This window comes from Marmota marmota, unplaced genomic scaffold, assembly GCF_001458135.2.
Source record: "Marmota marmota marmota unplaced genomic scaffold, marMar, whole genome shotgun sequence".
Classification (NCBI taxonomy): Eukaryota; Metazoa; Chordata; class Mammalia; order Rodentia; family Sciuridae; genus Marmota; species Marmota marmota.
The window spans coordinates 3396859-3421455 of NW_025999945.1; the positions used below are offsets into that span (position 1 = coordinate 3396859).

Consider the following 24597-nt stretch of genomic DNA (forward strand, 5'->3'; position numbering starts at 1 on the left):
CCCAGGTCTCCCAGAGAGCACGCTGCATTCCCCTGGATGCAGAGACTCAACCATGACTCCTCTGAGCCTACAGGGTGCCTAGCTCAAGGCTGCGCATGCCCCTGGGGGATTCCTTGTTTGTCCTCCAAGTTCCCCAGGGCAATGTCAGGAAAAGAGGTCACCGCTGCCATGGCGACCTAAGCCGGGACAGTCCAGGAGACCGGGGGGGAGAGAGCCTGAAGACAGGGTAGGCCCCTGGGGGCAGTCAGTGGTCTGCAACTTGGCGATAAGGCACTGCTCCTTAGGGGCTTTGTGACCTTGAACAAATATATTTACTTCCCTGAGCTTCAGCTCTCTAGACTTTAAAAAGAGCCACCAAGTTCCAACCAGCTGAAATATAAAGAGATAGCGAGGAGTAAGAAGAAAGGGTCTCAGCCCCTCTTCCTTACTCTATCAGCGTTGGTATTCCTAAAGAAAAGGAGGAGCAAGTTAAGCAGCACCTACCTTCAGAAATCCCTGAAGTCTTCCAGGTGACTTCCTGCCTTCTGTACTGCTCCCTTGTCTCCTTGCTTCCCCCACCCCAGGGATAACCCTCCCCCTCCTCCCAAGTCTTGGCTGCAGAGAGAGAAGTCATTTTAGACAGAGGGAAATAGTCACTATAGTCAACTAGGCACAGCAGACCTGAACCTCCTCCATAATCTGTCTTACAGATTACAGTCAGCAAAGTGGCTGATAATAACATCTGACAGTTGTGAAGAATAAAAATAAAAAGTGGGAAGAAGCCAGGAGGGGTGAGACCAGTCAGGAGCTCCCAGTTCAGGGCAGCACCTTAGATGCTGAATTGAACATTCACTCTATAAACATTTGCATCCTTGGTTCTGAGCAGCTGCCACTTTCAGGATAAATTGGGTCCCAGGTTCTAGGTTTCCCCCACTGTGCTCCTTCCAGGTACCCATGTGTACACACTGAATGGGACAGACCCAGAGGGAGACCGGGTCTCCTATCACATCAGCTTTGACCCGAGCACCAGAAGCGTCTTTTCTGTTGACCCCAATTTTGGAAACATCACTCTGGTTGAAGAGCTGGACAGAGAGGTATGGGGATGTGTGAGTAGCCCTTCAGGGCTGCTCCTGCTAGAGCATGCCAGTATGTGTCAGATCCTCTCTGCAGACAGGGGACCAAAGGGGTTAGGGGTGGTGATGCTGAGGCTGCCCAAGAACAGCAGCTCTGCCTCTGGGCTGCTTTCCATTACAGAGGAGACTTTGCTCTCAAGGAGGCGGGGGTGGGGGGTGGGGGGATGGCACACACCTGTAATCCCAGCACCTCAGGAGGCTGAGGCAGGAGGGTTTCAAGTTCAAAGCCAGCCTCAGCAACTTTTCAAAATAAAAAATAAAAAGCTCTGGGGATCTGGCTCAATGGTTAAGCACCCCTGAGTTTCATTCCTGGTACTAAGAAAAAAAAAAAGAAAAAAGAAAAGAAAGAAAGAAAAAGAAAGGTGAAATGTATGCACTTTGAGGTTTCTGAAAGAAATTTCCTGCAGTGGTCTTTCCTGCAGTGGTCTTTGAAGCCAGTCCTTAGACAGATCCTATAAGCCATAGGGATGCTCAGCAGATCAGGACTGGAAAGAGTAGTTGAGAGAATGTCTGAGTTTGGAAAACCTCCTCCCTTCTGCAAACATCTGAACCTGCCAATGACAAGGTAGGGGATTCCTTTCCCTTTAAAGACCCAACACCAGGCAAGGTGCAGTGGCACACACCTGGAATCCCAGTGATTCAGAACAGAAGCATTATAAATTCAAAGCCAGCCTTTTTTTTTTTTTTTTTTTTTAAGGGCTGGAGATGTAGCTCAGTGATAGAGTGCCCCTTGTTTCAATCCTCAGGACCATAAATAAATAAATAAATAAATAACCCCACAGCAGGCTGGTCAGCCTAGTTGGCCACATAACTAGACCTCAGCTGTGGGGCTGCTGCCAGTTCTGCTTCAATGACAGAATCCACTAGCCTCAGGCAGGATAGAGAAAGGGAAAGAGGACTCAGTGACTACTGTGGAAACAGCACTCCTGGCACCCACAGGGATCTGGTGACCTTATAGACGTCACACAATGTCCTGGGGAGCTCTTGAGACAACATGGGCATAGACCACTGCAGATCTCTGGGATATGGAGAGGTGCAGAGAGATAAGGGAGAGGTAAAGAAAAAGAAAAGAAAGGATGTCCTCTTCTTCCAGCTAACCAGAATTGGCCTCTCCTCCCACTCGAGCAGGAGAGCATTTTCTGTTGGGGCCCCATCAGTTGCTCTGGGTCTATGAGAACCCCTGATACATAAATCCCCCAAATCTCAAGCCTGGCAAGAGGCAGCTTTCAGCCACACTGGGTGCACTGCCACCACCAGGCCCTGCTCCAGGGCTTCCTCAACATGCCCAGGCCTCCTCTGATGGTCCAAGAAAAGCTCCGCTAGCCCCAGCATCCCCAAGGCATGTCAGATTCCCAGACACTCACTCAGTTCCTGTGCTTCACAGAGGGAGGATGAGATTGAAGTCATCATCAGCATTTCTGACGGCCTGAACCTGGTGAGTGCGCTCCTGAGCTGCCCTAGCAACATGTAGCGTTTGGGCCTGAGAAGGGCATGGTTCCTCCCCTAGCCCACTTGAGGGTTCCTGTAAATCCAATCCAGGGTCCAACAAGACCTGCCCAAACTGCCCAGAGCAGAGAGCTGAGTGAGGTGTGGAAGAGAGAAGCAAGGTGGAGAGAACAGAGAGCAAGTTATCTCCACTGACCTTCTATGGGTCTAATCCACATTCCATAGCAACTCCTCAACCCTGCGCCCCCATCTGCTCCACTTGCTGGAGCTGAACTAAACACTGACCACCCAGGAGTTCTTCTCACCTGCCTCACACCCACTGGCCCCCCCAGCCACCCCAATCCACACCCAAAGTGCCACCAGAGACATCGCTGTGAAATGTAGATCTGAACACCCCTCCCCCAACCTTTGCTTTGCAACTCTAAAAGCAAGTGCCAACAGCTGGCTCCCACCACCCTCAGGATGAAATCCAAGCTTCACTCAGACATGCGGGACCTCCCATCAGGCACCATCTGCCTTGCTCAGCTTCTCTCTCTCATCCATGACTTAGCATCTCCTCTATTCTCTGAACTCACTATCTCAGTCCTCTTTGCCCTTGCACACATGGCCCCTTCTTCCCAACCCACCACCCAATTCTACCTCTTTCCCCTGGCCAATCTGCTACAGGGATTAATATTCACTCCTCTGAGAAACCTCCCTACTATCCACCACCACAGCCCCAGCTAGCTGCGGCTTCCCAGGGCCTCTAGATGCAGCACACACAGTCCGAAGAGATGCATTTACACAGGCCATGGTGCACCTGGTGCCCTTGAGGGGTTCCATGCAGGGGAGAATATGCTGTTCTTTACCCCATATCCAAGCCACCATGGCCACTGCAAAATAATGTACCTTCAGACTGTCTGCTGTCTCCAGAGTGGAACACAGTGCTTGGCATTAATAAGATTTGTTGCATTAAATAAATAAAAGAAGAAAGGAAGGGAGAGAAGGAGAGAGAAAGAAGAGATGGGTAGGAACATATACTTGGGGGTATTAGAGGCCACCATCCTTTTAACCCCCAGAAAGTCTCACTGCCCTGACTCCTGATCACTCTGCCCTTTCTTAGGTGGCAGAAAAAGTTGTGATCCTAGTGACAGATGCCAATGACGAGGCACCCAGGTTCATCCAAGAGCCTTATGTCGTCCTGGTTCCTGAGGTAAGAGGAGCCACTGGACAGGGAAGACACCCCTCCTCAGGCCCACAGCCTGCCTGCTAGAGCTGCTGTTTGCTCTGGCCCAGGGAACCAGGGCCTGGAGTGCAGAGCACCTGTCCTTCCCTTCACTTGCTGCCCTCTGGAGAGCCCACGCCTCTGTGTCCTCCCCTACCTCTGCCTCCCTGCCCTCCCACATTAGGTTTTATTCCAAAAGAATGTCTACTTACCGTTTTCCATTATAATTAATGCATGTTAATTGTAGAAATGTGTAACTTATAGAAAAGTAGGAGGGAATAGTTTTGAAAATCACGCTCAACCCCTCCAACCTGAGAACATGTTACATTTTAGTGTATTTTCTTTTAATTTTTGTGTGATGATAGGGTTTTTTTTTTCATTTTTTGTTGGACATAATTCTGAACATAGTAAACAAATGCTATCAATATCTTATTTTTCACTTTATTTATGCCCTAGAAATTTTCCTCATTCATTGAAAAGTTATCATTTTGAAAGCTTCCACCAAGTGAACAATCCATCTTCATTAACTCATTTCTTTATGCTTGGATATTAAAAATTTATATTTTTGATATTATAAGAAATATAAACCTCTGAGCATACAGGATTTCTTTTCTTTAATTAAGATTATTTCCTTAAGGGGCTGTGGGTATATTTCAGTGTTAGAGTGCTTGCCTAGCATGCTCAAGGCCCTGGGTTCCATTCCCAGCCACAGAAAGAGAGAAGGCAGGAAGGAAGGGAGAGAGGAAGGAGGGAGGAGGAGAGAAAAGTTATTTTCTTAAGATAGAACCCCAAGGTTTGAAGTTACTGGGTCAAAAGCATAAATACCTGTATCCAAAGTGCTTTTCCAGGTCACCTGTTCACTTCCTGCCCTACAACATAGAGAAGAGTTTGTCTCCCTGACCCTTGTCAACACCAAAAATTCTCAAAGTTTAAAATGTTTGCTAAGTCAGCAAGAGAAACCAATTTCATTCTTGTTCTGAAGTCTGTGTGTGGGGTCCCTGGTGATCCTAAGTATGTCCATGTTTGTAAACCGTGTCCTCATTTGCAGATTGCAGTTTCATATATAAAACCCTCATCTACTTGGGATCTTGGTCCTTCCAGTTTCTCATTGGGCACCCCAGTCTCTTGCCATGTCTTTCTCTCCCCCGTTCCTCCTCATCTTTCCTGCGTTCAGTTCTACATGTCTCCTCCGTCTCTGTCCTTCCCCCATTGGAGGCTTGCATATGTCATTGTTACCTCTTCAGCCTCTCAGTCCCCTGACCTCACCACTTCCCTATGCCTCTGGCCCCTGACCCTTCCCTGTGGCTGTGGCCCCTCAGGACACACCTGCTGGAAGCAGCATCTTCAAGGTCCATGCAGTGGACAAGGACACTGGCTCTGGAGGGAGTGTCACCTACTTCCTGCAGGTAAGGTGGGATGCATAGGATGCACCCAGGGTTTTGGGCTGGAGGGGACACTTGGACATCCTCCCTTCAATCACCAGTAACCTTAGACCAGTGCCCTCTACTGTTCCCAAAGAGCATCCACAGGACTGAGACAGACAGGTCGGGACCTGAGAGGGATAGCAGGCTTCTTCCTGACTCCCCCATCCTAACTTCTTCTAAGTTGGCCTGTTCCCACCCACTCCTATGAAGACCTGTGACCCTTAGTCCTCGACTTCCCCAGAATCCTCCCCGGGATAAGCCTCAGACACTTTGCACCCACACAGGGTAGAAGAAACCTATCTGGGACTACAATGGTCCATAGAAAAAAGGGCAGAGGGAACAACTCTCAGAATAAGAGCTACTATGCCCTGACCCCCACCCTTGTCCATCGGTGCTGCCATGACAAAGGCAGGGACCCCTCCCCTGTAACCCCCACCCCTATCTGTTCTCCTAAAAGCCAACTGCCTCTCTGACATGGCTGCTGTTTCCATGCCATTTCCTCTTCTCTGCACCTGGTCACCCACCCTGACAATTTTCAGTGTACAGCTTGGTACAGGTTCTGAAGAAACATACCTTCGACTCCACATGGAATTGGAGAGATCCCCCACTTACCACTATGTACTTTCAACACGTTACCTGAATTTTCTAGCTCAGTTCCCTCACATGTAAAATGGGAAAGATATCTTCACTGAACAACTGTGAGGATTAAATGTACACAAAACTCCAATCACAGCACCTGGCACTTAACACCTAACCCTATGGCCTCCTGAGCACCCCCACCAGAGGTTAGTGCTCCTGCTGGCCTCCTGCAGACTGCTCATCATCCCTTGCTGCTCCCAGCAGGAGCTGCCCTGGACAGGCACAGCCCTTACACGTGGTTTGAAGGTCCCCAAGGCTCCCTCCTTCACCATGATACTGAAACTCCAATGCCCTCTCAGAGTACCATCCGCACGTTTCTACCTGCTGGTAACTTCAGGCCAAGGATGAACCCCATGTTTTCCAGCTGAGCAGAAAGAAAAGCTAAGGCCCTGCTTGGAGAGAACATTCTGGTCTTGACGAAAACTGTGGGAGAGAAAGTCCTAAGCACAGTCTATGAGGGTATCCTGGGGGCCAAGAGGGCTGGGCGCCCTCAAGTTGGAACCTCAGCCCCCAAATCAGAGTTCTTTTGACAAGGGCCCATGAGAACCCTTCAGAGTGAACATTCCTGGGCAGCCTGGGGTCCTCCCTCAGGTCCAGTGCCTCCCTGATTCTTACAGAACCTGCACTCCACCACATTTGCCCTGGATCACCACAGCGGAGTGCTGCGCTTGCAGGCCAGAGCCACTCTGGACTATGAGAAGTCCCAGACTCATCTTGTCACTGTGATTGCCAAGGTAACAGAGAATGAGAAACAGAGGAGCATCTAGTCTGTCCTAAACTTTCCTGGAACACAGTGAGGTTGTGCAGCAGGAGGGCAGTTTGCAGAGCAAGAGGCATAACGGGAATTAAGGAGGGAGGAGAGGCAGCTACTTAAAATCTTTTGTCAGGACTTATTCTCTGGGGAGCCTGGTGCCTATGGCATGGAGAGGCCATATGCCCTTCCAGGGGAGAGGATATGACCCTTCAAGACTGATGGCCAGGATCAGCTAGGTAGGACCAAGTGATCCCCTCACACCCTTCACAACCTGGCCTCTGGGACCTTCCATTGGTCTGGCCAGGCTTGCTCACCCCACTCCTCCTCTTCATGTGAGCAGTTCCTCTCTCTGAGCCTCTGTTTCCTCATCTGCCTGCTCCAGAAGTTTAACTAAGTTCTTCACATTTCTGAAGTGCATGGTGTGGGAGCCAGGAATCAGCAGGGCTCAACCAAGCCTCTTCCCCCTAAGAGCAAAAGCTATTCCACTAGGCCTAGAAGTTTCTTTTGCAGGAAGCCCTTTACAGGTTACATATTGGCTAGAGGTCATCCCACTACAGCCTCCATCAGGAGTTCCAAGTAGGGCCCACCTACTGGTTCCTCTGTGGGGGCTCAACTCACTGCACACTTCTGTTAGGCTTGCTCAGGATAAGGAAACAAATCCCATGTGCCCCCATGGCACCCAACTCAGGCTGGACCTGTCATCGCTACTCAGGTGTTCCAGGCTTGGTTTTGGGCTGGGAATGGGAATTTAGCCCTGACCTCCTCCTCCTCTGGCACTTGCTCACATGAGGTCCTGGAAAAAGAACCACTCCTGTATCCAGAGGACCCTAGTGCATCCCAGACCCTGGTTGAAAACCTTCGTGCATCATCTCATTTAATTTCCCCAACGTCCTTGTGAGAGGAGAAGTAACTGCATTGACACAGGAGCAAACAGAAGCTCAGAGAGGGCAGATGGCCCCGCAGCCAGTAGATGGTAGGTGCCAGACTCCTATGGAGTCTATCCCACTCCTGAGCCCAGCTTGTCTTCATTCTCCTTCTGTGGTCCTGGTTTTTCCCCAGGATGGCGGGGGCAAGCTTCGAGGGGCCGACATTGTGTTTTCAGCCACCACCACTGTCACAGTCAATGTGGAGGACATTCAGGACATGCCTCCTGTCTTCGTGGGCACACCCTACTATGGCTACGTGTATGAAGACACCCTGCCGGTGGGTGGCTATGCCCCTCAGCCAGTGTCCCCTCCAGATGTTTCCTTCCCTGTCCCCTTGTGATTTCTTGGGGCCCCATGCTGAGGATGCTGGACTCACCCTGCTCCCTGGGAACACCCCCTTCATACAGAGGCTGGCTCTGGACTAGGCTCAGCCCATGAACCAGGAGGAGGAAGCCCATACCAGTGTGGAGCATGCTTCTGGGCGCTGAGGCTATGCCAGGCAGTCCTATATTCATGCAAGTTTATGCCAGCCTGGCTGCAAATGTCAGCCCCTGGAAAGGTCAGAGAGAGAGGATGGCGAGTGGCCAACAGTCTTGTTTGAAGTGGGGCCTTTCTTATACCTTTGGAGGGTGAGGTTTCCTTTGTGCCTCCACAGCCCCAAGCGTATAGCCTAGGGACCCTCCAACCAGCATTTCTTCCATCATCTGCTGTGTGAATCACGGTGACCCTTGTGAGGCATCCAACCCAGGTCCAGCTGGAAGGCCAATCTCTACGTCCTTCGCACGTAGTCAAATCTCTGCCCCTGGTGCTTCAGCTATTGTTCTTGTGTTCTGGTCTGTGGGTGAATCCCCAGTGGTCAGTTTCTCCAGGCTGGCTTGTGAGACTTAGCCTCTCTGCCACACCAGGAACCTTACTATCCTTTGAGTACCCCACTCCATCTTACTACATCATTTGATGCCCCTCCTCCTCAGTTCAGCTCCGGCACTGCCACACATTTGGTGTAAGATGTGGGCATCTCCTCTCTGCTCCCACAGCATGCCCGGCACACCCCACTTGAGCTCATCCATTCTTGGAATACATCCATGTATTTAAAGTGCCTCCCAGCTGTACTATGGGCTCCCTGCAGGCAGAGCAGTCCAGAGCCAGACCTCAATTGGCCACAGTGGATGCAACAACTCTGTGCAATTATTTTGCCTTCTCAACTTTCACTTTCCCCTTTCCCTGATTGTTCCCAACTCCATGAAACAAAGAAACTGAGAACATAGAGCTGGAGACAAGCACAGAGAACGGGAGGGAAAAATACTGGCTGCCCTTAGTGCAGGCTGCAAGATGGGTTGGGAGAGCCCCAGACCCACATGCTGAAGAGCTAAGGGCAGAGAGAGGTGTTGAGGGTCAAGGCTTGGGGTTGGCTATGGAGGGAAGGCAGCAGCTGAACCCAGTTCAGATGTAGCCCTGAGTAGTCAGGCAAGAGGGTAGGTCCCAAGTAAGGTACTTAGGGGCAAGGTCAAACTGGACTTTTTCCTCTCAGTAACCCATCTCCAGGGGCCATAGGATAAAGTACAAAGTGTGAGATGTTGCATCTAAGGTGCTCTTGGGATCCACCCCTCTCACCTCTCCCTCATGCACCTCTAGAGTAGAGTGAGGGCAAAAGATGGAGGGGGCAGCAGGGTGAGGCCAGAGAGTGGGGGACAGCAGAGTGAGGCTGAGTGTGGCCTATGGGACTGGAGTCAGTCTGGAGGCCTGAGGGTCTCTGGGCAGCCCATGCTATAACCTTGTGGGCCAGGAAAAAGGGAGGCTCAGATTGTCCCTCCATCCCTGGGAGGTCAGTGAGTGCTGGAAGCCCCCTGCAGAGTAGGGCAGTGTCACAGTTCAGGGCTACCCAGAGGCCTGGTTCTTTTCCTGTGTGGGGGTGGCACTTCCCTTCTGTGATGGGGAAGTTTCTAGGGAGGGGGAACCCCCAGTGTCACCATTAGCCTCAAGCAACTGCTTCTGTTCCCCCAGGGCTCAGAGGTGCTGACAGTGGTGGCCATGGATGGAGATCGGGGCAAACCCAACCACATTGTCTACAGCCTCGTGAACGGTGAGTCTAGTCTAGCTTTGGAGCTACAGCTCTGAGTCTTTGGGTGACCACAGAAAAGTTCCTCCACCTCTCTGGGTTCTGGTTCCCTTACCTATTGAGGTCTGAGGGTCTCTAGGCAGCCCATGCTATAATCTTGTGGGCCAGGACAAAATGTGGTAGAGAAGGCCAACTGGGCCCTTCAGGAGGTGACAAATGTGCTGCAGTCTAGCAACAGCGGGAACAGTACTGGGGTCCTGAGAGCCACACAGTCCCCACTGATTCTCATTCCCTTCACCCTGAACACACATTTGTGAATGGCGATAAGTGGCAACTTTTCTTTTGTGTGTGTGTGTGGCGGGAGGTGCTGGGGTTCGGAACCCAGGGGCACTTTACCATTGAGTCACATCCCCAGACCTTTTCATTTTTAATTTAATCTTATTTTGTTTTTGTTTTGTTTTGTTCTGTTTTTTGAGACAGGTTCTCACTAAGTTGCTTAGAGTCTCGCTAAATTGCTGAGGTTGGCTTCAAACTTGTAATCCTCCTGCCTCAGGGTCACTGGGATTATAGGCATGTGCCACTGCACCTGGAGGGTGGCAACATTTCTTATACTCTTGGAATTTCTGTACTTTTTTTTTCTCATTCTTTTAAATATTTGACTAGAGCATATAGTTGAATTGAATAAATAAGCACAGTGATGATATGGTATGACCCTAGTACTAGCCCTACATATGGATGAGGAAACGGAGGCTCAGAGCAGCTAAACTGGCACCCAAGTCCCGACCTCTGGATTTAAACCCAGGTCTTTTAACTCTGCAGTGTGCTCTTTCCACACCTGTGCAGCAGCTGAACAGGCTGCAGTGTTCCTGAGGTGGTCTCTGCAGCCCACAGGAGGCCAGGTCATCACACATGGAGTCTGATTCCAGATGTGCACATGTCTTTACACTTTCACCCAGAGACTACCACCTCCCACACCCTGTCCTAGGACACATCTGATACACACTTGCCTTCCAGCACCTCACACCTGCATGAACATGTCCACCATCCCAGACAGGCTCCTTTCCCCAGATGCACAGACATTGGGCACCTTCCTGCCCCACCACCACTGCAGCCTTTTCCCAGTCACAAGGCACAGCCCAGCCTCTGTTCTTGCTTCTCCCTCTGCGGTTCCCCACCATCTCCTTGTTCTTTCCTCGTTCTCTCCACACCCTCAGTTTCTTCCCCTCTTTCCTTCTCTCTCCTCTTCCTTACCTCCCTCTGTCTTTATCTCCTTTTTGTTCCCTTTCTCTGTCACACACACACACACACACACACACACACACACACACACACACACACAGTATCATGCATAGGAGAAGGGATACAGTATGGAACCTGAGAGCCAGACAGAAGTGAGTTCAAGCCCTGGTCTGCACTTGCTGTGTAAGCTTAGATAAGTTAACTTGGCCCCTATGAGACTCAGTTTCCTCATTGTCAAGACACAGATGAAAACAGTTTTGCAGTCTACAAGGAAACCTCCATTAGCTAATGCTTGAGAAGCGAGTGGCGTGACTCCCCTACACCCCCCTGTGGCCCTGTGCTGAACTGCAGGGGACTTCTCTGACAGGTAGTGATGGAGCCTTTGAAATTAATGAGACATCTGGAGCCATTTCGGTCATGCAGAGCCCTGCCCAGCTCCGGAAGGAAGTGTATGAGCTGCATGTACAGGTAACCCCCTCTAGCTTTGCCAGTCCTGCCCACTATCCAGCCCTGGAGGGCTACCAAGGCAATGAGACCCAGGCCCTCCTTGATCCCTGAGGCTCAGTCTGAGGAGGGAGCTAGATGTTGCTACCTTGGGCACCTACACCAGATTTTAGCTCGTGTGTGTGTGTGTGTGTGTGTGTGTGTACACGCGTGCACACACAGCAGGAATTATGAAAAAATAGGAAGAAATAGGACTGAAGCAGCAATGCCTCCAGCACCAGCAAGACCCAGCAGGTGGAGACTGGTGGAGGAAACCATGGTGGATGAGGGTAAGTGAAGATATTACAAGCCACAAAATCCCTGGAAGCCCAGGCTGGGGACAATAGCACATGATATAGTAAGGAATCAAGAAGGAGTCAAATGAGATTGGAGCAGAGTTCATAGGCAGCATGCAGAAGAAGGAAAGTAGGAATCCCAGGTTGGGAACCAGAGCATCAGGGGTCTGAATGTGAGGTATGGGTTTTCTCTAAAGCAGGGCATGTGACTTGTGCAGCCACACAGAAACTGTGTTTAGGAGGGTCCCACACTAAAGTTAATTCTCTGCTGTTTACTATCTTCAAAGTTCCAATAACTTATGATGTTTTATTGGATCTTCCCCAAAACAATGAAGAGCCATTGAAAAGTTTTGACAGTCTCATGTTGGAAAGCTCATTGTGGCTACTTGGTAACTAGTTGGGTTCCAAAATTTGGAATGTGAGATCCTCTCTTAGGATGGGAATTCAGAGTGTGTGTCTGTGTATGAAAGGGGTAATCCCAGGACTCTGGTTGTTATGAGCACTCGGGGGATCCTGGCTCCAGTGCTAGCCAAGCATTTGAGAACTCAATTAGGATCTGAAGAGAACTGAACAGGACACAGAAACACCATTCAAGGAGTCAGCAGAAGAGGACCTGTAGAGGTAAAGGGAGGTGGGATGGCAGAAAGGGACAAATTGCAAAATACAAAGTGGTCAGATGAAACCTAGATGCTACCATCAGGAGCATGGGAGAGGCTACATGTTAATTAGGAAGGAAATGATGAGTCTGGGTGCCTGGAGGACATTCAAGGTGAAACATCCATACCTGGGCATGCAGGTTTGGAACTCAGAGGAGAGAGTGTCCATATTCACTGTGAAAGGCACAGGAAGGAATGAGAGCACAAAGGATGGCTGTGGGAAGAGAGGAGCAGTTGGCTAAGTCTACATCACAGGAGCATCAAGGGAGGCACAGGTGAAGGAAACCCAGGAGGGATCAGAGAGGTTGAGGATAACTTGCCAAGAGCAGAATCACATTTTCCAAGGGAATGGAGCCCTTGGGAAGGTGCAAAGGTGATAGCGTGGAGTGCAGCACGGAAGGCAGTGTGAAGTATCTAAATGTGGGACAGGTGAGAAACGAGTGGGAGTAGGAAATGGAAACAGAAGGCACAGGTGTCTGAGAAGGGAAAGGGTTAGGAGAGCAGCCAGGCTGTGAAGGAGTCATTTTAGGAGAGTGACCTTGTAGTACCAGAGCATCCTGATAGAAAAGGGAAAGGAGGCCCTGGAAGATATTTGCTCAGATATTTGCCACATTATTAATGAGATACTATGGACCCTCAGCCCTGGTTTTTCAGCCTTTATTAGTTATCCAATGCTTCATGACAAATTACCCCAAACCCAGAGGCATAAAACAACATAGATCCATACTCTCAGTTGGTGTAGGTCAGGGGTCCAGGTTCTGTTTGACTAGGTCCTGGGTTACAAGGTCACTTTCATGGCTATAGTCAGATTGTCAACCAAGACTGGGGTCTCATCTGGAGGCTGGAATGTAGAAGGATTGTCTTCCTAGCTCACATGGTTATTGACACTACTTAGTTCCTTGATGACTCTTAGCTAGGGGCCACCCATTGTCTCATGGGCCTCTCTCCAACATAGCTGCCTCCTTCATCAAAGCCATCAAGGGAGATTCTGCTAGTAAGAGAAGTTACAATCTCATGTAATCTAACCATGAAGTGATAGCCCATCATCTTTGCCATATGCTGTCAGTCAGAAACAAATTGCTAGGTCAGACTACACTTAAAGAAAGGGGATTATACAGGACCATTGGGGCCAATAAGAGTCTATCTGCCACAAAGCCGTAGCCACCTCTCCCCACCCCAGGTGACAGAGATCAGCTCTGCAGGAAGCCCAGCTGCCCAGGCCATCATCCCTGTCACCATCAGGATTGTGGACCTCAACAACCATCCACCAACATTCTATGGAGAGAGTGGGCCTCAGAACAAGTTTGAGCTGTCCATGTATGAACATCCGCCCCAGGGGGAGATCCTGCGGGGCCTCAAGATCACCGTCAATGACTCTGACCAGGTGCGTGGTCTTGCCCTTAAAGCTAACTGGCTCTATGTCAACTGTCACTGCCTATGTAGCAGGGGCCAGGCAGATCAGAAAGTGAATGAAACCAAAGGTTATAATCAAGAGGGAGCAGAGGGACAATGCCAATCAAAGATTATCTTCTCAGCATAAAGGAATTCAGAATCAACTAAAAATGAAAAGCCACAGAGAAAAAGAAAATTACGTCATTTGCAAGAAAATGGATGGAACTGTAGAACATCATGTTAAGTGAAATAATCCAGGCTCAGAACATCAAGTGTCATATGTTTTCTCTCATATGTAGACGCTAGAGAGAAAAGGGGCAGGAGGAGAGATATCTCATAAAAATAGAAGGGAGATCTGTAGAAGAGAGGAAGTGGATCACGGGGAGGGAGGAGGAAAGGGCAAGGAGAGGGCAAAGGAGAGGACACTGAGGAATGAATTTGATCAAATTATGTTGAGATAAAACAAAAAAATATGCTGTGTACATGTACAACTATGCCACAGTGAATCCCACTATTATATATAGTTATAATGTACCAATAATAATTTTTTAAAAAAGCAAAAGCCAGTCAAACAAAACTCCCTGCATCTGACCCTCCAAACAAGTGTTTGCAAATATGTCCTTCCACCCCTATGATCAGCACAGAAACTGGGTCTTATGTGTTTGTACCTTGCTTAATCCTTATAACCTGCAAAATCTTTCTGATCCTTGATCAATGCACCTTTAGAAAGAAAGATGACTCACCTTTCAGGGATAAGGGCATTTTCCTATGCTGAGGGCACTTAGCACCTGTATAGGATGTGTTTCTGTTCTCATTTATCTTCCCTGTTTCCTCTTTCCATGCTCCATTGCCCAGGGAGCCAATGCCAAATTCAACCTGCGGCTGGTGGGACCCAGAGGCCTCTTCCGAGTGGTCCCACAGACGGTCCTAAATGAAGCCCAAGTCACCATTATTGTGGAGAATTCAGACGCCATTGACTTTGAAAGCTCTCAGGTGTTAACCTTTAAGGTAGGTGATGTTTTGCACTGTCTTAAATGGGGAGTGTAATGGGGTGCTCACCCCATTATTGATTTATCCTGAGGGGACTCCTATCACCCCTGTCCTTCCTGGTCCTATATCACCCCTGTCCTTCCTGGTCCTACTCTTTTCTCCCTGGCCCTCTGCTCCTCCTGCTGACATGGGGAGAAGGTGCTAGGTCTGGTTGGGGGAGAAGAGTGGCGCACAGACAGCCTCCTACAGACTGCTCATGGCCTCAGCTTCACTGAGCTCCCAGCTCCTAAACCACAACTAGGCCCAGGAATGCAAGGGATGGAGAGTCAGAGAAAACTACCACTAAGATTTGGCCTGTTAGTAGAAAGAGAGAAACCGTTTGATTATCAAGATGTTTTCCCATGTGTCTTTGACATCTGTCATTTATTCTGATAACCACCTTAGCTGAAGAGGGAAAAAATACTTTTTTAATGTCACTTAAAATTAAGTAAAATTATGAATGTATACAAATAATCAATATTACATATTAACTTGTTATATGTTAGTAAAAATCAACAATAAATACTACATTGATTTTATTTAAGTCATCATTGCACTTATACACACATATATACCTGAAGCCCAACATCATGTTTAAAAATGAAATATTAAAAGAATTCTATGAACTCTGGAACAAAACATGAATGCCTGCCATCACCACTATTATTTAGCATGATTTTTGGAATAACATTTTTCCCAAAGAAAGAAAAGAAATAAAAGTCATAAATATTAGAAAGAAGAAGCCAAAATTCACATTATTTGTAAGGGATATAATTGTTTCTTTAGAAAATCTAAGAGAAGTAGTTTAAAAACCATTGGAAAAATAGCAGAATAGCTGACATGTTCGATTACAAGTTGATACCCCCAATCAAACAGAGAATATATAATAGAATAAAAGACTTCTAGAAATTACCATAACAAGAAATGTGTAGTATTTAAATGATGAAAAATGCAAAAATTTCATAAAGGGATACAAAAAAGGCAAGATATGTAAAGATGTACCTTGTTTTAAAAATGCAAGTTCTCCTTAGGTTGATATAGAATTCACTATCTCCCCAATTAACTCTGACTTAGAATTTCCTTTGAGAGGAGGTAAGAAAACTTATCCTGGTTTTTATTTGGAGAAATAATAGTCAGAAAATTTGGAATTAGAAAGGAATATATATATATGCAGATCAGTAGAACAAAAAAAAAAACTGGCTCAAATATAAACAGGAGCTGTCTGTGAGGGAGGAATGAGGAGAGATCTTACAGATGGTGGCAGGAATAACCTCTTGGAAGCGGAGAGTAAGAACAGAGACAAGGCAAGGGGTGCTGGATCAGTTCTGGGGAGCAGGTGGTGGGAGGGCCCTGCGCAGGTGACTGTCCATCCAGACAAGTCCTCAGTTTTCCCTCCTTCTCCAGCTCCTGGCCATTGAAGTGAATACTCCAGAGAAGTTCAGTTCCACGGCAGATATTGTGATCCAGCTCCTGGACACCAATGATAATGTCCCCAAGTTCACTTCTCACTACTATGTTGCCAGGATCCCTGAGAATGCCCCAGGGGGCTCCAACGTGGTGGTTGTCACAGTAAGTTGGGGACTGGCCCCAGGACTTGGGGTGGGGTAAGGGGCCTTGTAAGTGAGACAAATTCAGGTTCCAGTTTAAATCACAAAGTCCACAGTCATTAGCTGTGACTTTGAGCTGCTTGCCCTCTCTAGCCTGTGTTCCTTCACTGGTCTGTGTTGAGGACATATGCACAGGCCATGGGACCCATCCCGTTCCCTTCCTCATATATAAAGGAGGAATAAATGACTTGAAGATCTGAACCTTTTTGTTCCCCCAACACTTGAGAACTCCCTGGAAGAAAACTAGAGACCTAAGGCAGTCTCCCGTCTCTTGGTGAGTTCCTCTTCAGCTGAGCAAACTCCAGGCCTCCTTGCATTGCCATTGAAAGCAACCCTTGCTTAGGGAGCTGTCAACATGTCCTGACCACAAGACAGGTGCCACTGGAGTTTTCTCTCTTCCAGGCTGTGGATCCAGACACAGGACCCTGGGGCAAAGTCAAATACTCCATCTCTGGTACTGGGGCCGACCTGTAAGTAGATCCAGAACACAGACATAGCCTCAAGCAAGGGATTTATTTGGCAGTGGGAGGAGGTATTTTTGCTGAAGGCAGGAAGAACCTGGAAGCCATGGGAGCCTGGGTTGCGGGACAGTGAGCATTCCAGAGTGCAAGGTGGGTGGTGATGAATAGTGGGAAATAGTACAGAGCCCAAGTCAGAGATTTCTGGGGACTTAATAAGCAAGGTGCTTAGGAGAAAAGAAGGTCATGGTCACCGCTAGAGCTAAGGCAGGAGGCTTTCTGAGCTAGGCAAGCAGTACTGGGCTTGGGGAGGGAGCAGGGTGTTGGAGGAGAGCTATAATTCCCGGTTGTTAAGCTCCTCCTCTCCCATTAGACTGCAAGGATGGAACCTGAGCAGGCAGGATTTCTGGGAGAAGCTTCATAATGCCTCACTGCTGCTTCCTGGAGGCAGCTCATCTGCTTATCGTTGCATGCATGGATGTGTGTACATGAGTGGGTGCGTGTGCCAAACACACATATGTACACACATCCATGCATGTGCATACCTGTGCCTGTTCTTTCTATGCCTGCCAGGTTCCTGATACACCCGTCCACTGGGCTTATCTACACCCAGCCCTGGGCGAGCCTGGATGCTGAAGCCACTGCTAGATACAACTTTTATGTGAAGGCTGAAGACATGGAGGGCAGGTACAGCCTGGCTGAAGTATTCATCACTCTACTGGACGTCAATGACCACTATCCCCAATTTGGAAAAAGCATCCAGGAGAAGACGATGGTCCTGGGGTCCCCAGTGAAAATTGAGGTGAGTTTTGAGGCAGCTGAGCTCCCCTAAAAGTCTGGTTCTAGCAGCTGAGAGAGACACTGGAACATAACAATTTAGTTTAAAATAAAAGGTAATGGATTCCTACTAGGGGCAATGGACTTTAAGGTGTTTTACGTAACCTCATTTCCACCTTATCCCAGAAAAATCTTCTGAGAAAGAAGACATTACAAATGGAAAACAGGAAGCTCTAATGGGTTAAGTGTTTATCTTCTCTGAGTTCATATAGCTGGTCTGCCTGCCTTCAGAGCAGTGCTCTGTCTACTGGGCTTCACTGTCTTCCCAATGGCGAAAAAGTATGAGCTCTGAAACCCAATGGAATTGACCTTGGATCCCAATTCCCCTCCTTCCATTTCTACCTTTGGGCAAGTCACTTAGTATCCAAGCTTTCAGTTTTTCATCTATAGTATAGATTCACCAATACCTACTTCCTAGACTTGTTCTGGCAATGGAACCATACAGGACCTAGCATAGCCCCTCACTCACGGCAGTGCAGACCTTCTATTTTTTTCCCAGCTTAATCCATCTCAATTAAAATCAACCATTTCCAAGCTCCATATTACATCTGGTTTATCCAGCATAGAAAGGTATCTTCCCCAGGCCCGGCTTTATCCGTCCCTCTCTGTGCACAGGCCATAGATCAGGATGCAGAGGAACCCAACAACCTGGTGGACTATTCCATCACCCATGCGGAGCCAGCCAATGTGTTTGAAATTGATGCACACACAGGAGAGATCAGGCTCAAGAATTCCATCCGCTCCCTCGATGCTCTGCACAACATCACACCTGGAGGGGACTGCACATGGTCTTTACAAGTGCAGGCCAAGGACCGAGGCTCCCCATCCTTCAGCACCACAGCCTTACTCAAGATTGACATCACAGACACTGAGGTGGGTACAAAGCACAGTAAGGAAAAAGTAGCAGTAGTCAATGGACCTTAAGGTATTTTACATAACCCAGGCCTCTATGACACAAAGGCAGAGGGAGAGAGATCATCTCCTGGCTTCCTCCAAAAGATGCTCATTGCTATCAAAGGCTCCCTAGGCCATCAAACCAATAGCCTTGGGAATCGGACTGAAATTCTAGTTTCAATACCTATAAATAGTGGAACTTCAGGCTTTCCTAGGATTCTGTTACCTTTCCCTATAAAATGGAAATAATGATGCCTCTTCACATGAGTGTTGAAAAGTAAAAGTGAAATAATTATGTGTAGTTGTCTGGCAGAGAATCGTCGCTTTAGGGATTTTTGATACATTTATGTTAGTGAATTCCCCTGTAATCACAGACAAACAATATCCTATGCTTCAAGGACAGCGTCCAGCAAAACAGATGTTTTGAATCTAAAAGAGGTTGTTGGCATCATGTTCTGCCTGAGTGATTGTCCTAGAGAACGATTTGCATTATGTTCTCTCTCCCTATGTAGTTTTTCTGTAAAGAAGCCCATAGCACTTATTAGATTCTCAAATTCTTTTAAAATACATCAGGCTTGGCCTGGGAGTGTAACTCAGTGGTAGAGTTCTTGCTGAGAAAGCATAAGGCCCTGGTTCTATCCCCAGCATGGGGCTGTTGGGGGGGGTGCTGACTCATCCCATCAGGCTTAAGGAAGTGCATGCCCCCACTCTGTCCTCCAGGGACCAGTGGGAACAGTTCAATGCAGGCAACGGCTTTCTCTTCCAGACACTGTCCCGAAGCCCCATGGCTGCCTTCCTGATACAAACCAAGGACAATCCCATGAAGGCCGTGGGTGTGCTGGCCGGTATCATGGCCATTGTTGTGGCCATAACCGTCCTCATCTCCACTGCCACTTTCTGGCGTAACAAGAAGTCCAACAAGGTCCAGCCGGTGCGACGTGTATTCCGCAAGCGTTTCAGACCTGCACCCCGCACTGCCCGCACTGAGTGGCTCAAGTTCAGGAAGGACAAGTCTGCCACCAAGTTCATGCTAAAAGAGGATCCTACCAATGAGAACTGCAATAACAGCACTGGAAGCCCATTGCCCCCCATAGCTCCAGCTCTCCCTCCACCCCCCAGAATGGTGCCCAACACAGTCACCTGCTGTACGGTGCCTACAGTCTCTGGATCCCTCACCCCAGAGAGATCCCAACAGTCACCTCAGTCTGAGGCCTTGGGAAGCTCCACCCAGTTGACTCTGGTCTCTGAGCTCAAGCAAAAGTTTGAGAAGAAAAGTACAAACAAGGCTTACTTCTAGAGAATACCCTGTAGCTCCTTCTTCCCTTCCTACCCAACATAGCCACCCTGCTGATCTCAATGTGCTCCCCTTCCTCTGTTTCTGAAGGTCATCCCTGTTTTGTACCCCATACACAAGTCTCTGGATAGGGCCTTGGGCAAGCAATTTCTCAGGATGCATTTAGCAAATATGTCCCTGTGCCCCCAATCCTTGACAAAGCCATGATGCTCCCCATTCTTCAGAGGCCAGGAGTTGACAAGGAGCTAGCTCTATGCATCTTCTACTCACCAACCCCAGACTTCACAGTTGCTTGGGTCCTGCTGGAATCTCATCATAGGGCCTTGGCTGTATGTGATAAGCCAACAAGAATCTGGATCCTGAAGCCCATAGCTAAGAGCTTGAGCAGGAAAAGGAGATCTAGTCCTGGCTGAGGCTGGAGGTCAGCAAACTTTACATTCCATAGGAGAGGAAATGCAGGCAAGCAGGGGGAGAAGAGACACTGAAAACTCATCCTGGCTGCAGGGCTCTGCCTGAAGCCACTGAAACACTGAAGCATGGCACCCGGGTGAGATTGTAGACCACTGTTGTGCTCATGTGGGACAAGGGACCTACAGGTATAAGATGGTTTTACCAAGAGTGAAGGCAGAAATGCCTGTCCAGGACTGCCCTGGTCCTAGAAGCTGGAGCCACTGGGAGCTCTAAAAGTACCCAAAAGAAGGTTGGGACTCCTCTCTGAGAAGCTGCCCCACCAGTCCTCTTCCAAAAGACAGTGTAGGGTGGTAGATAGATATCCGGGCTGAGATCTAAGGGATCTTCTGCTTTTATTCAACTTAGGGAAGCTGTTTTAACTCTCTGATTATCTTCTTCCTCATCAGTAAAACGAAGAACCTCAGCCCCAAGGTTGTGATGAAGCCTTCAACCAAGTGCAAAGTGGCACAAATGCAAAGTTTTTTTTTATGCAGGCCAGTTCTCTGAGTACAGTTCTTCTAGAAAATATCAGAATCTCTCAGATACACTGGTGGTGTTGTGCTGGCTACCACTGGTCCCCAGAAGCCAGAACCAGATGACGGCTTTCTGTTTCTGTTCTCCCCTCACCCATTCCACTCTCAGGGAGCACCAGAGCTGGGAAGCAATGTCTAGTTCGAGTCTCCATTTTGCCAAGATAAGGGAAATGAGTTCCCAAGAAAGGCATGATTTGTCCGATGTTGCATAGTGGGTTAGTAGCTGGGATCTGGTCTAAAAGCATTTTCCTGTAGCCTAGGCATACATTGTTAATATGTGACAATGTTCCCAAGAGAGAAACCCTACAAACCTGCTATGGTTAATATACAGAGGTTCTTCCCTGCTTTAAGGAACCTGCCATAAGAAAATCTAGATTTATACACAGATATAAAAATAGAATTGTTCTTTACATTTTGCTCCACTTGCACAGAAGCCCTCTAGAATATGTCGTGATTTTATGAGAAGAGAGTTTATGCTTGTGTGATGTCTGAATCTGTGTTTTGAGGTATAACTCAGATGTGCCAGTGTACAGAGTTCTTGCCAGGGTGTCTTCAGTTCCTAACCCAAACAGTATTAATGAGGGGCAGGCTCTAGCATGTCAGGAGCCCAGACTTGACAGGTCTTTCCAGACTTTTCAGGAGAGGGCTGGGTTGGATCATGTCTGCTCATTGCAGGGAATACAGCATCCTTACAACATGCATGCGGTCAACCTCTTTTGTAAATGGTAAATAAAAGTCTAATAACTCTACAACAATATGACCTCCTGCCCCTGCTTACTTTTGTGTTCATGGACTTGTGGAGACCAGTCTTCCTGACTCACAGCCAAGCTCAGCCTGCCTCCTGGCTCCTTCAGTGGGTACAGCCAACCTGACCCCCAACTGAGGGAGGCTTCAAATTTTTGTCCAAATTGCCTGCATGCACCTCAAACAGCAGCACCTTTGCAGACTTGTCTACCTGACCCCCTCATCCAGGACTTGGATTGGGCTTTTTCCCTAAGTAAGACACACTCAGGCAGGGTTGCTTGGGAAAGAAGGAGATCTGGGGCTAGAAGTAACTACCCCAGTACAGTCCAGCAAGGGCAGGAATTGGGATGTTTGGCATGGGCGGGAAAGCTGGGAAAGCAGTTAATCTCTGGAATGATGGTTGCTAAGACCTCTGAACTGGGAGCTCAGGATAGCAGATGGGTTCTGGAAGGGAGTCAGGCTCCAAGACAAGCCCAGAAACTTGAACCAAAGTAGAGTCGATTTTGGAACTGGCCATGGAAGGAAAAAGGGCCAAGTAGCCAGCATGAGCCACATTGGGACAAAGAAGGAGGGGACAGCTTAACTGAAGAGACCAGTGAATATAGTCAGCACTAGGGTAGACCCTGCCACTGGGGTAGAGCTAACCAAGTCCCACCGACTTAGGGAACAGCAGGGTGAGGGGCTCCTTGCTCAGTCACATCAAGAAAGGCCCAGATCTACAAGCTGGTACAATGCTAGGTCTGTAGGGAAAGAGCTGAGAGGGCAGGTACAGCATCTGGGAAGGGCCTTCCACTCTTGGACTATAAGAATGGAGCATTAGCTCCATGGACAATCAATAGACACTAACTGAAGAAATCTGTAGTTATTTTTCCTTCCCTGTGGCTGAGCTCAGCCTTTCTCGTTATATGAAAAATAAAGTGCTTTTACAGTTTGACAGCCCTTGGTCTGAATTCAGATTCTGCCACTTAAATGTGACAACATAAGCTTATTGCTGTGACAATGACAAGAACTAATATATTCAAAGGACCTGGCACCAGCTTTGTAGCTACTGTCATAGCTCAGAAGACAGTTGCTATTTTTAGTTGTAGAAGAGAATATTTAAGGATAGCTCACTGTGGCCCACCTAGGAGGGCACATTTCCTGGGGGAGAGGGCTTCTCCAAGCAGACCTTCCTGAGAGTGTTTCTACCCAATAATAGGCCTGGAATCCTTCCCTATGTACTGGGAGGAGAGAAGACAGAAGATGGAAGTAAAAGAGAGCTGGGCCTCTGTAAGCTGCAACTTGCAGCTCTGTCCCAGTGCAGAACCCAGCTGGAAAAGTGTGGCAAACCTTCTGCCCCTGTTTCTCCAAGGACATCAGGGATTCTGTATCTCTTTGATAACAGAATATTTTCTCTTTCTTTCTTTCTTTCTCTCTCTCTCTTCCTTCCTTCCTTCCTTCCTTCCTTCCTTTCTTTCTTTCTTCTTTCTTTCTTTTTTCCCTCTCTCTTTCTTTCTTCCCCTTTCTTTCTTTCTTTCTTTTTTCTCTCTCTTTCTTTCTTTCCTTCTTTCTTTAAAAAGATGGGGCCTAGCTATGTTGACCAAGCTGCTCTTGAACTCATGTGTTCAAGGATTCCTGAACAGCTGAGACTATAGATCCATGACATCACACACAACACAACAGAGGCTTCAAAGAATCCAGAGTGCTGGCTACTAACAGGCAGCAACACTTCTCTGACAGTCTTCAGGGTTTCTAGATGAGGATGGGTTAACAGGGATAATGAAGATGATGTTGCATGAGGACCACGGCAGGCAGATTGGCATGTGGACACAAAGAGGTTCTTTTAGGAGACAGAGGTGTTCTGAAGGGTCTGGATTCCAGAATGAGGTGGTTGTGGCATGAGCCACCATAATATGATTAATAAAGTGGATTAGCAACAGTTTGATGCTGGGAACATTCATGTGACAAGAAATCATGCCAGTGCACTTCTTTTGCTAAATGAGGTCCTGTCACTTATCCAGTACTCAGTAATTCACTCAGTCATTCCTGTGGAAACACATGTTCTTAGTCTTATCATCTATGCTGGGCCCTAATCTAGGTGTAAGGTGGACAGGTTCTAAATAGACAGAAGAAAAGAGGAAAAGAACAAAATTCCTTCTGCAAGTTGCTGATAGCAGAACCCTGGGACTAGAGATAGCTCTATTCTAAAAACCAGTAGCCCTACTTATAAATGCCTCCTGTCTTAAAATTACATGATCTAAACTCTAAATGCATAATCTCCCCCAAGAGCATGACAAATGGATCTAAAACTATAACATCCTTCAAACATGAATCGTACAGAAAAGGTGAGGGATATTAGCACAGGTATCATGACATTACATGTATGGATACTCCTTGACCTATGGAGTTTTATCCAAATAAATCCATGTTAAGTTGAAATCATTGTACGCCAAAAATGCATTTAACACACCTAATTTACTGAACATCGTAGCTTTGCATCACTGTACAGTAGAGTATCAGTGGTTGTTCCCTTCTGATCACCAAATGGGCTGAGAGCTGTGTCTTGCTGTAACATCTCCATGCTGTATATTGCTAATCCAGAAAAAGATAAAAACTCCCGACTGAAGTTTGATTTTTTACTGAATGCATATCAGTTTTGCATCATTGCTAAGTAGAAAAATCCTAAATTGAACCATTTGGGACTGTCAATAATGTGAATCTTTAGGATTCTTTTTTTTTTTTTTTTTGGTACTGGGATTAAACCTAGAGGTTTAACTACTGAGCCACATTCCCAGCCCTTTTTATTTTTTATTTTGAGACAGAGTCTCACTAAGTTGCTTAGGACCTTGCTAAGTTGCTGAGGCTGGCTTTGAATTTGCGACCCTCCTGCCTCAGCCTGCTGAGCTGCTGGGATTACAGGTGTGTACCCCACACCCAATTCACTCTAGAACTTTTTAAGAGGCTCCCCACAGATCTTCAAAAGGATGGTATTCCCAGAAATCCACTCTAGACCAGATTCCTCTTCCCTAAATGTCCATATTCACAGGAGCAGCTGAACACAGCTTCTGACCAACATGCTTCCGACCCACTTCCAGGTTTACTCCTCTTCCATGCCCCTTCCTTCCTCCTGCCCACCCTGTTCCAT

At 47.8% G+C, this 24597-nt stretch overlaps 1 protein-coding gene across 1 annotated transcript in view; it reads left to right on the forward strand.

The window, feature by feature from the left end:
- Cdhr1 (cadherin related family member 1) overlaps positions 1-21489 on the forward strand; it is a 22569-nt gene extending 1080 nt beyond the window's left edge. Inside the window, exons 3-17 of the mRNA XM_048801673.1 lie at positions 928-1073; positions 2497-2547; positions 3661-3750; positions 5082-5168; positions 6443-6559; positions 7639-7782; positions 9507-9585; positions 11168-11268; positions 13416-13619; positions 14483-14635; positions 16061-16225; positions 16666-16733; positions 17295-17523; positions 18174-18431; positions 19219-21489. Coding sequence (XP_048657630.1) covers positions 928-1073; positions 2497-2547; positions 3661-3750; positions 5082-5168; positions 6443-6559; positions 7639-7782; positions 9507-9585; positions 11168-11268; positions 13416-13619; positions 14483-14635; positions 16061-16225; positions 16666-16733; positions 17295-17523; positions 18174-18431; positions 19219-19749 — 2423 coding nt within the window. The 3' untranslated portion in view covers positions 19750-21489. The remainder of the gene's footprint in view (positions 1-927; positions 1074-2496; positions 2548-3660; positions 3751-5081; positions 5169-6442; positions 6560-7638; positions 7783-9506; positions 9586-11167; positions 11269-13415; positions 13620-14482; positions 14636-16060; positions 16226-16665; positions 16734-17294; positions 17524-18173; positions 18432-19218) is intronic.
- The last annotated feature ends 3108 nt before the right edge of the window (positions 21490-24597 follow it).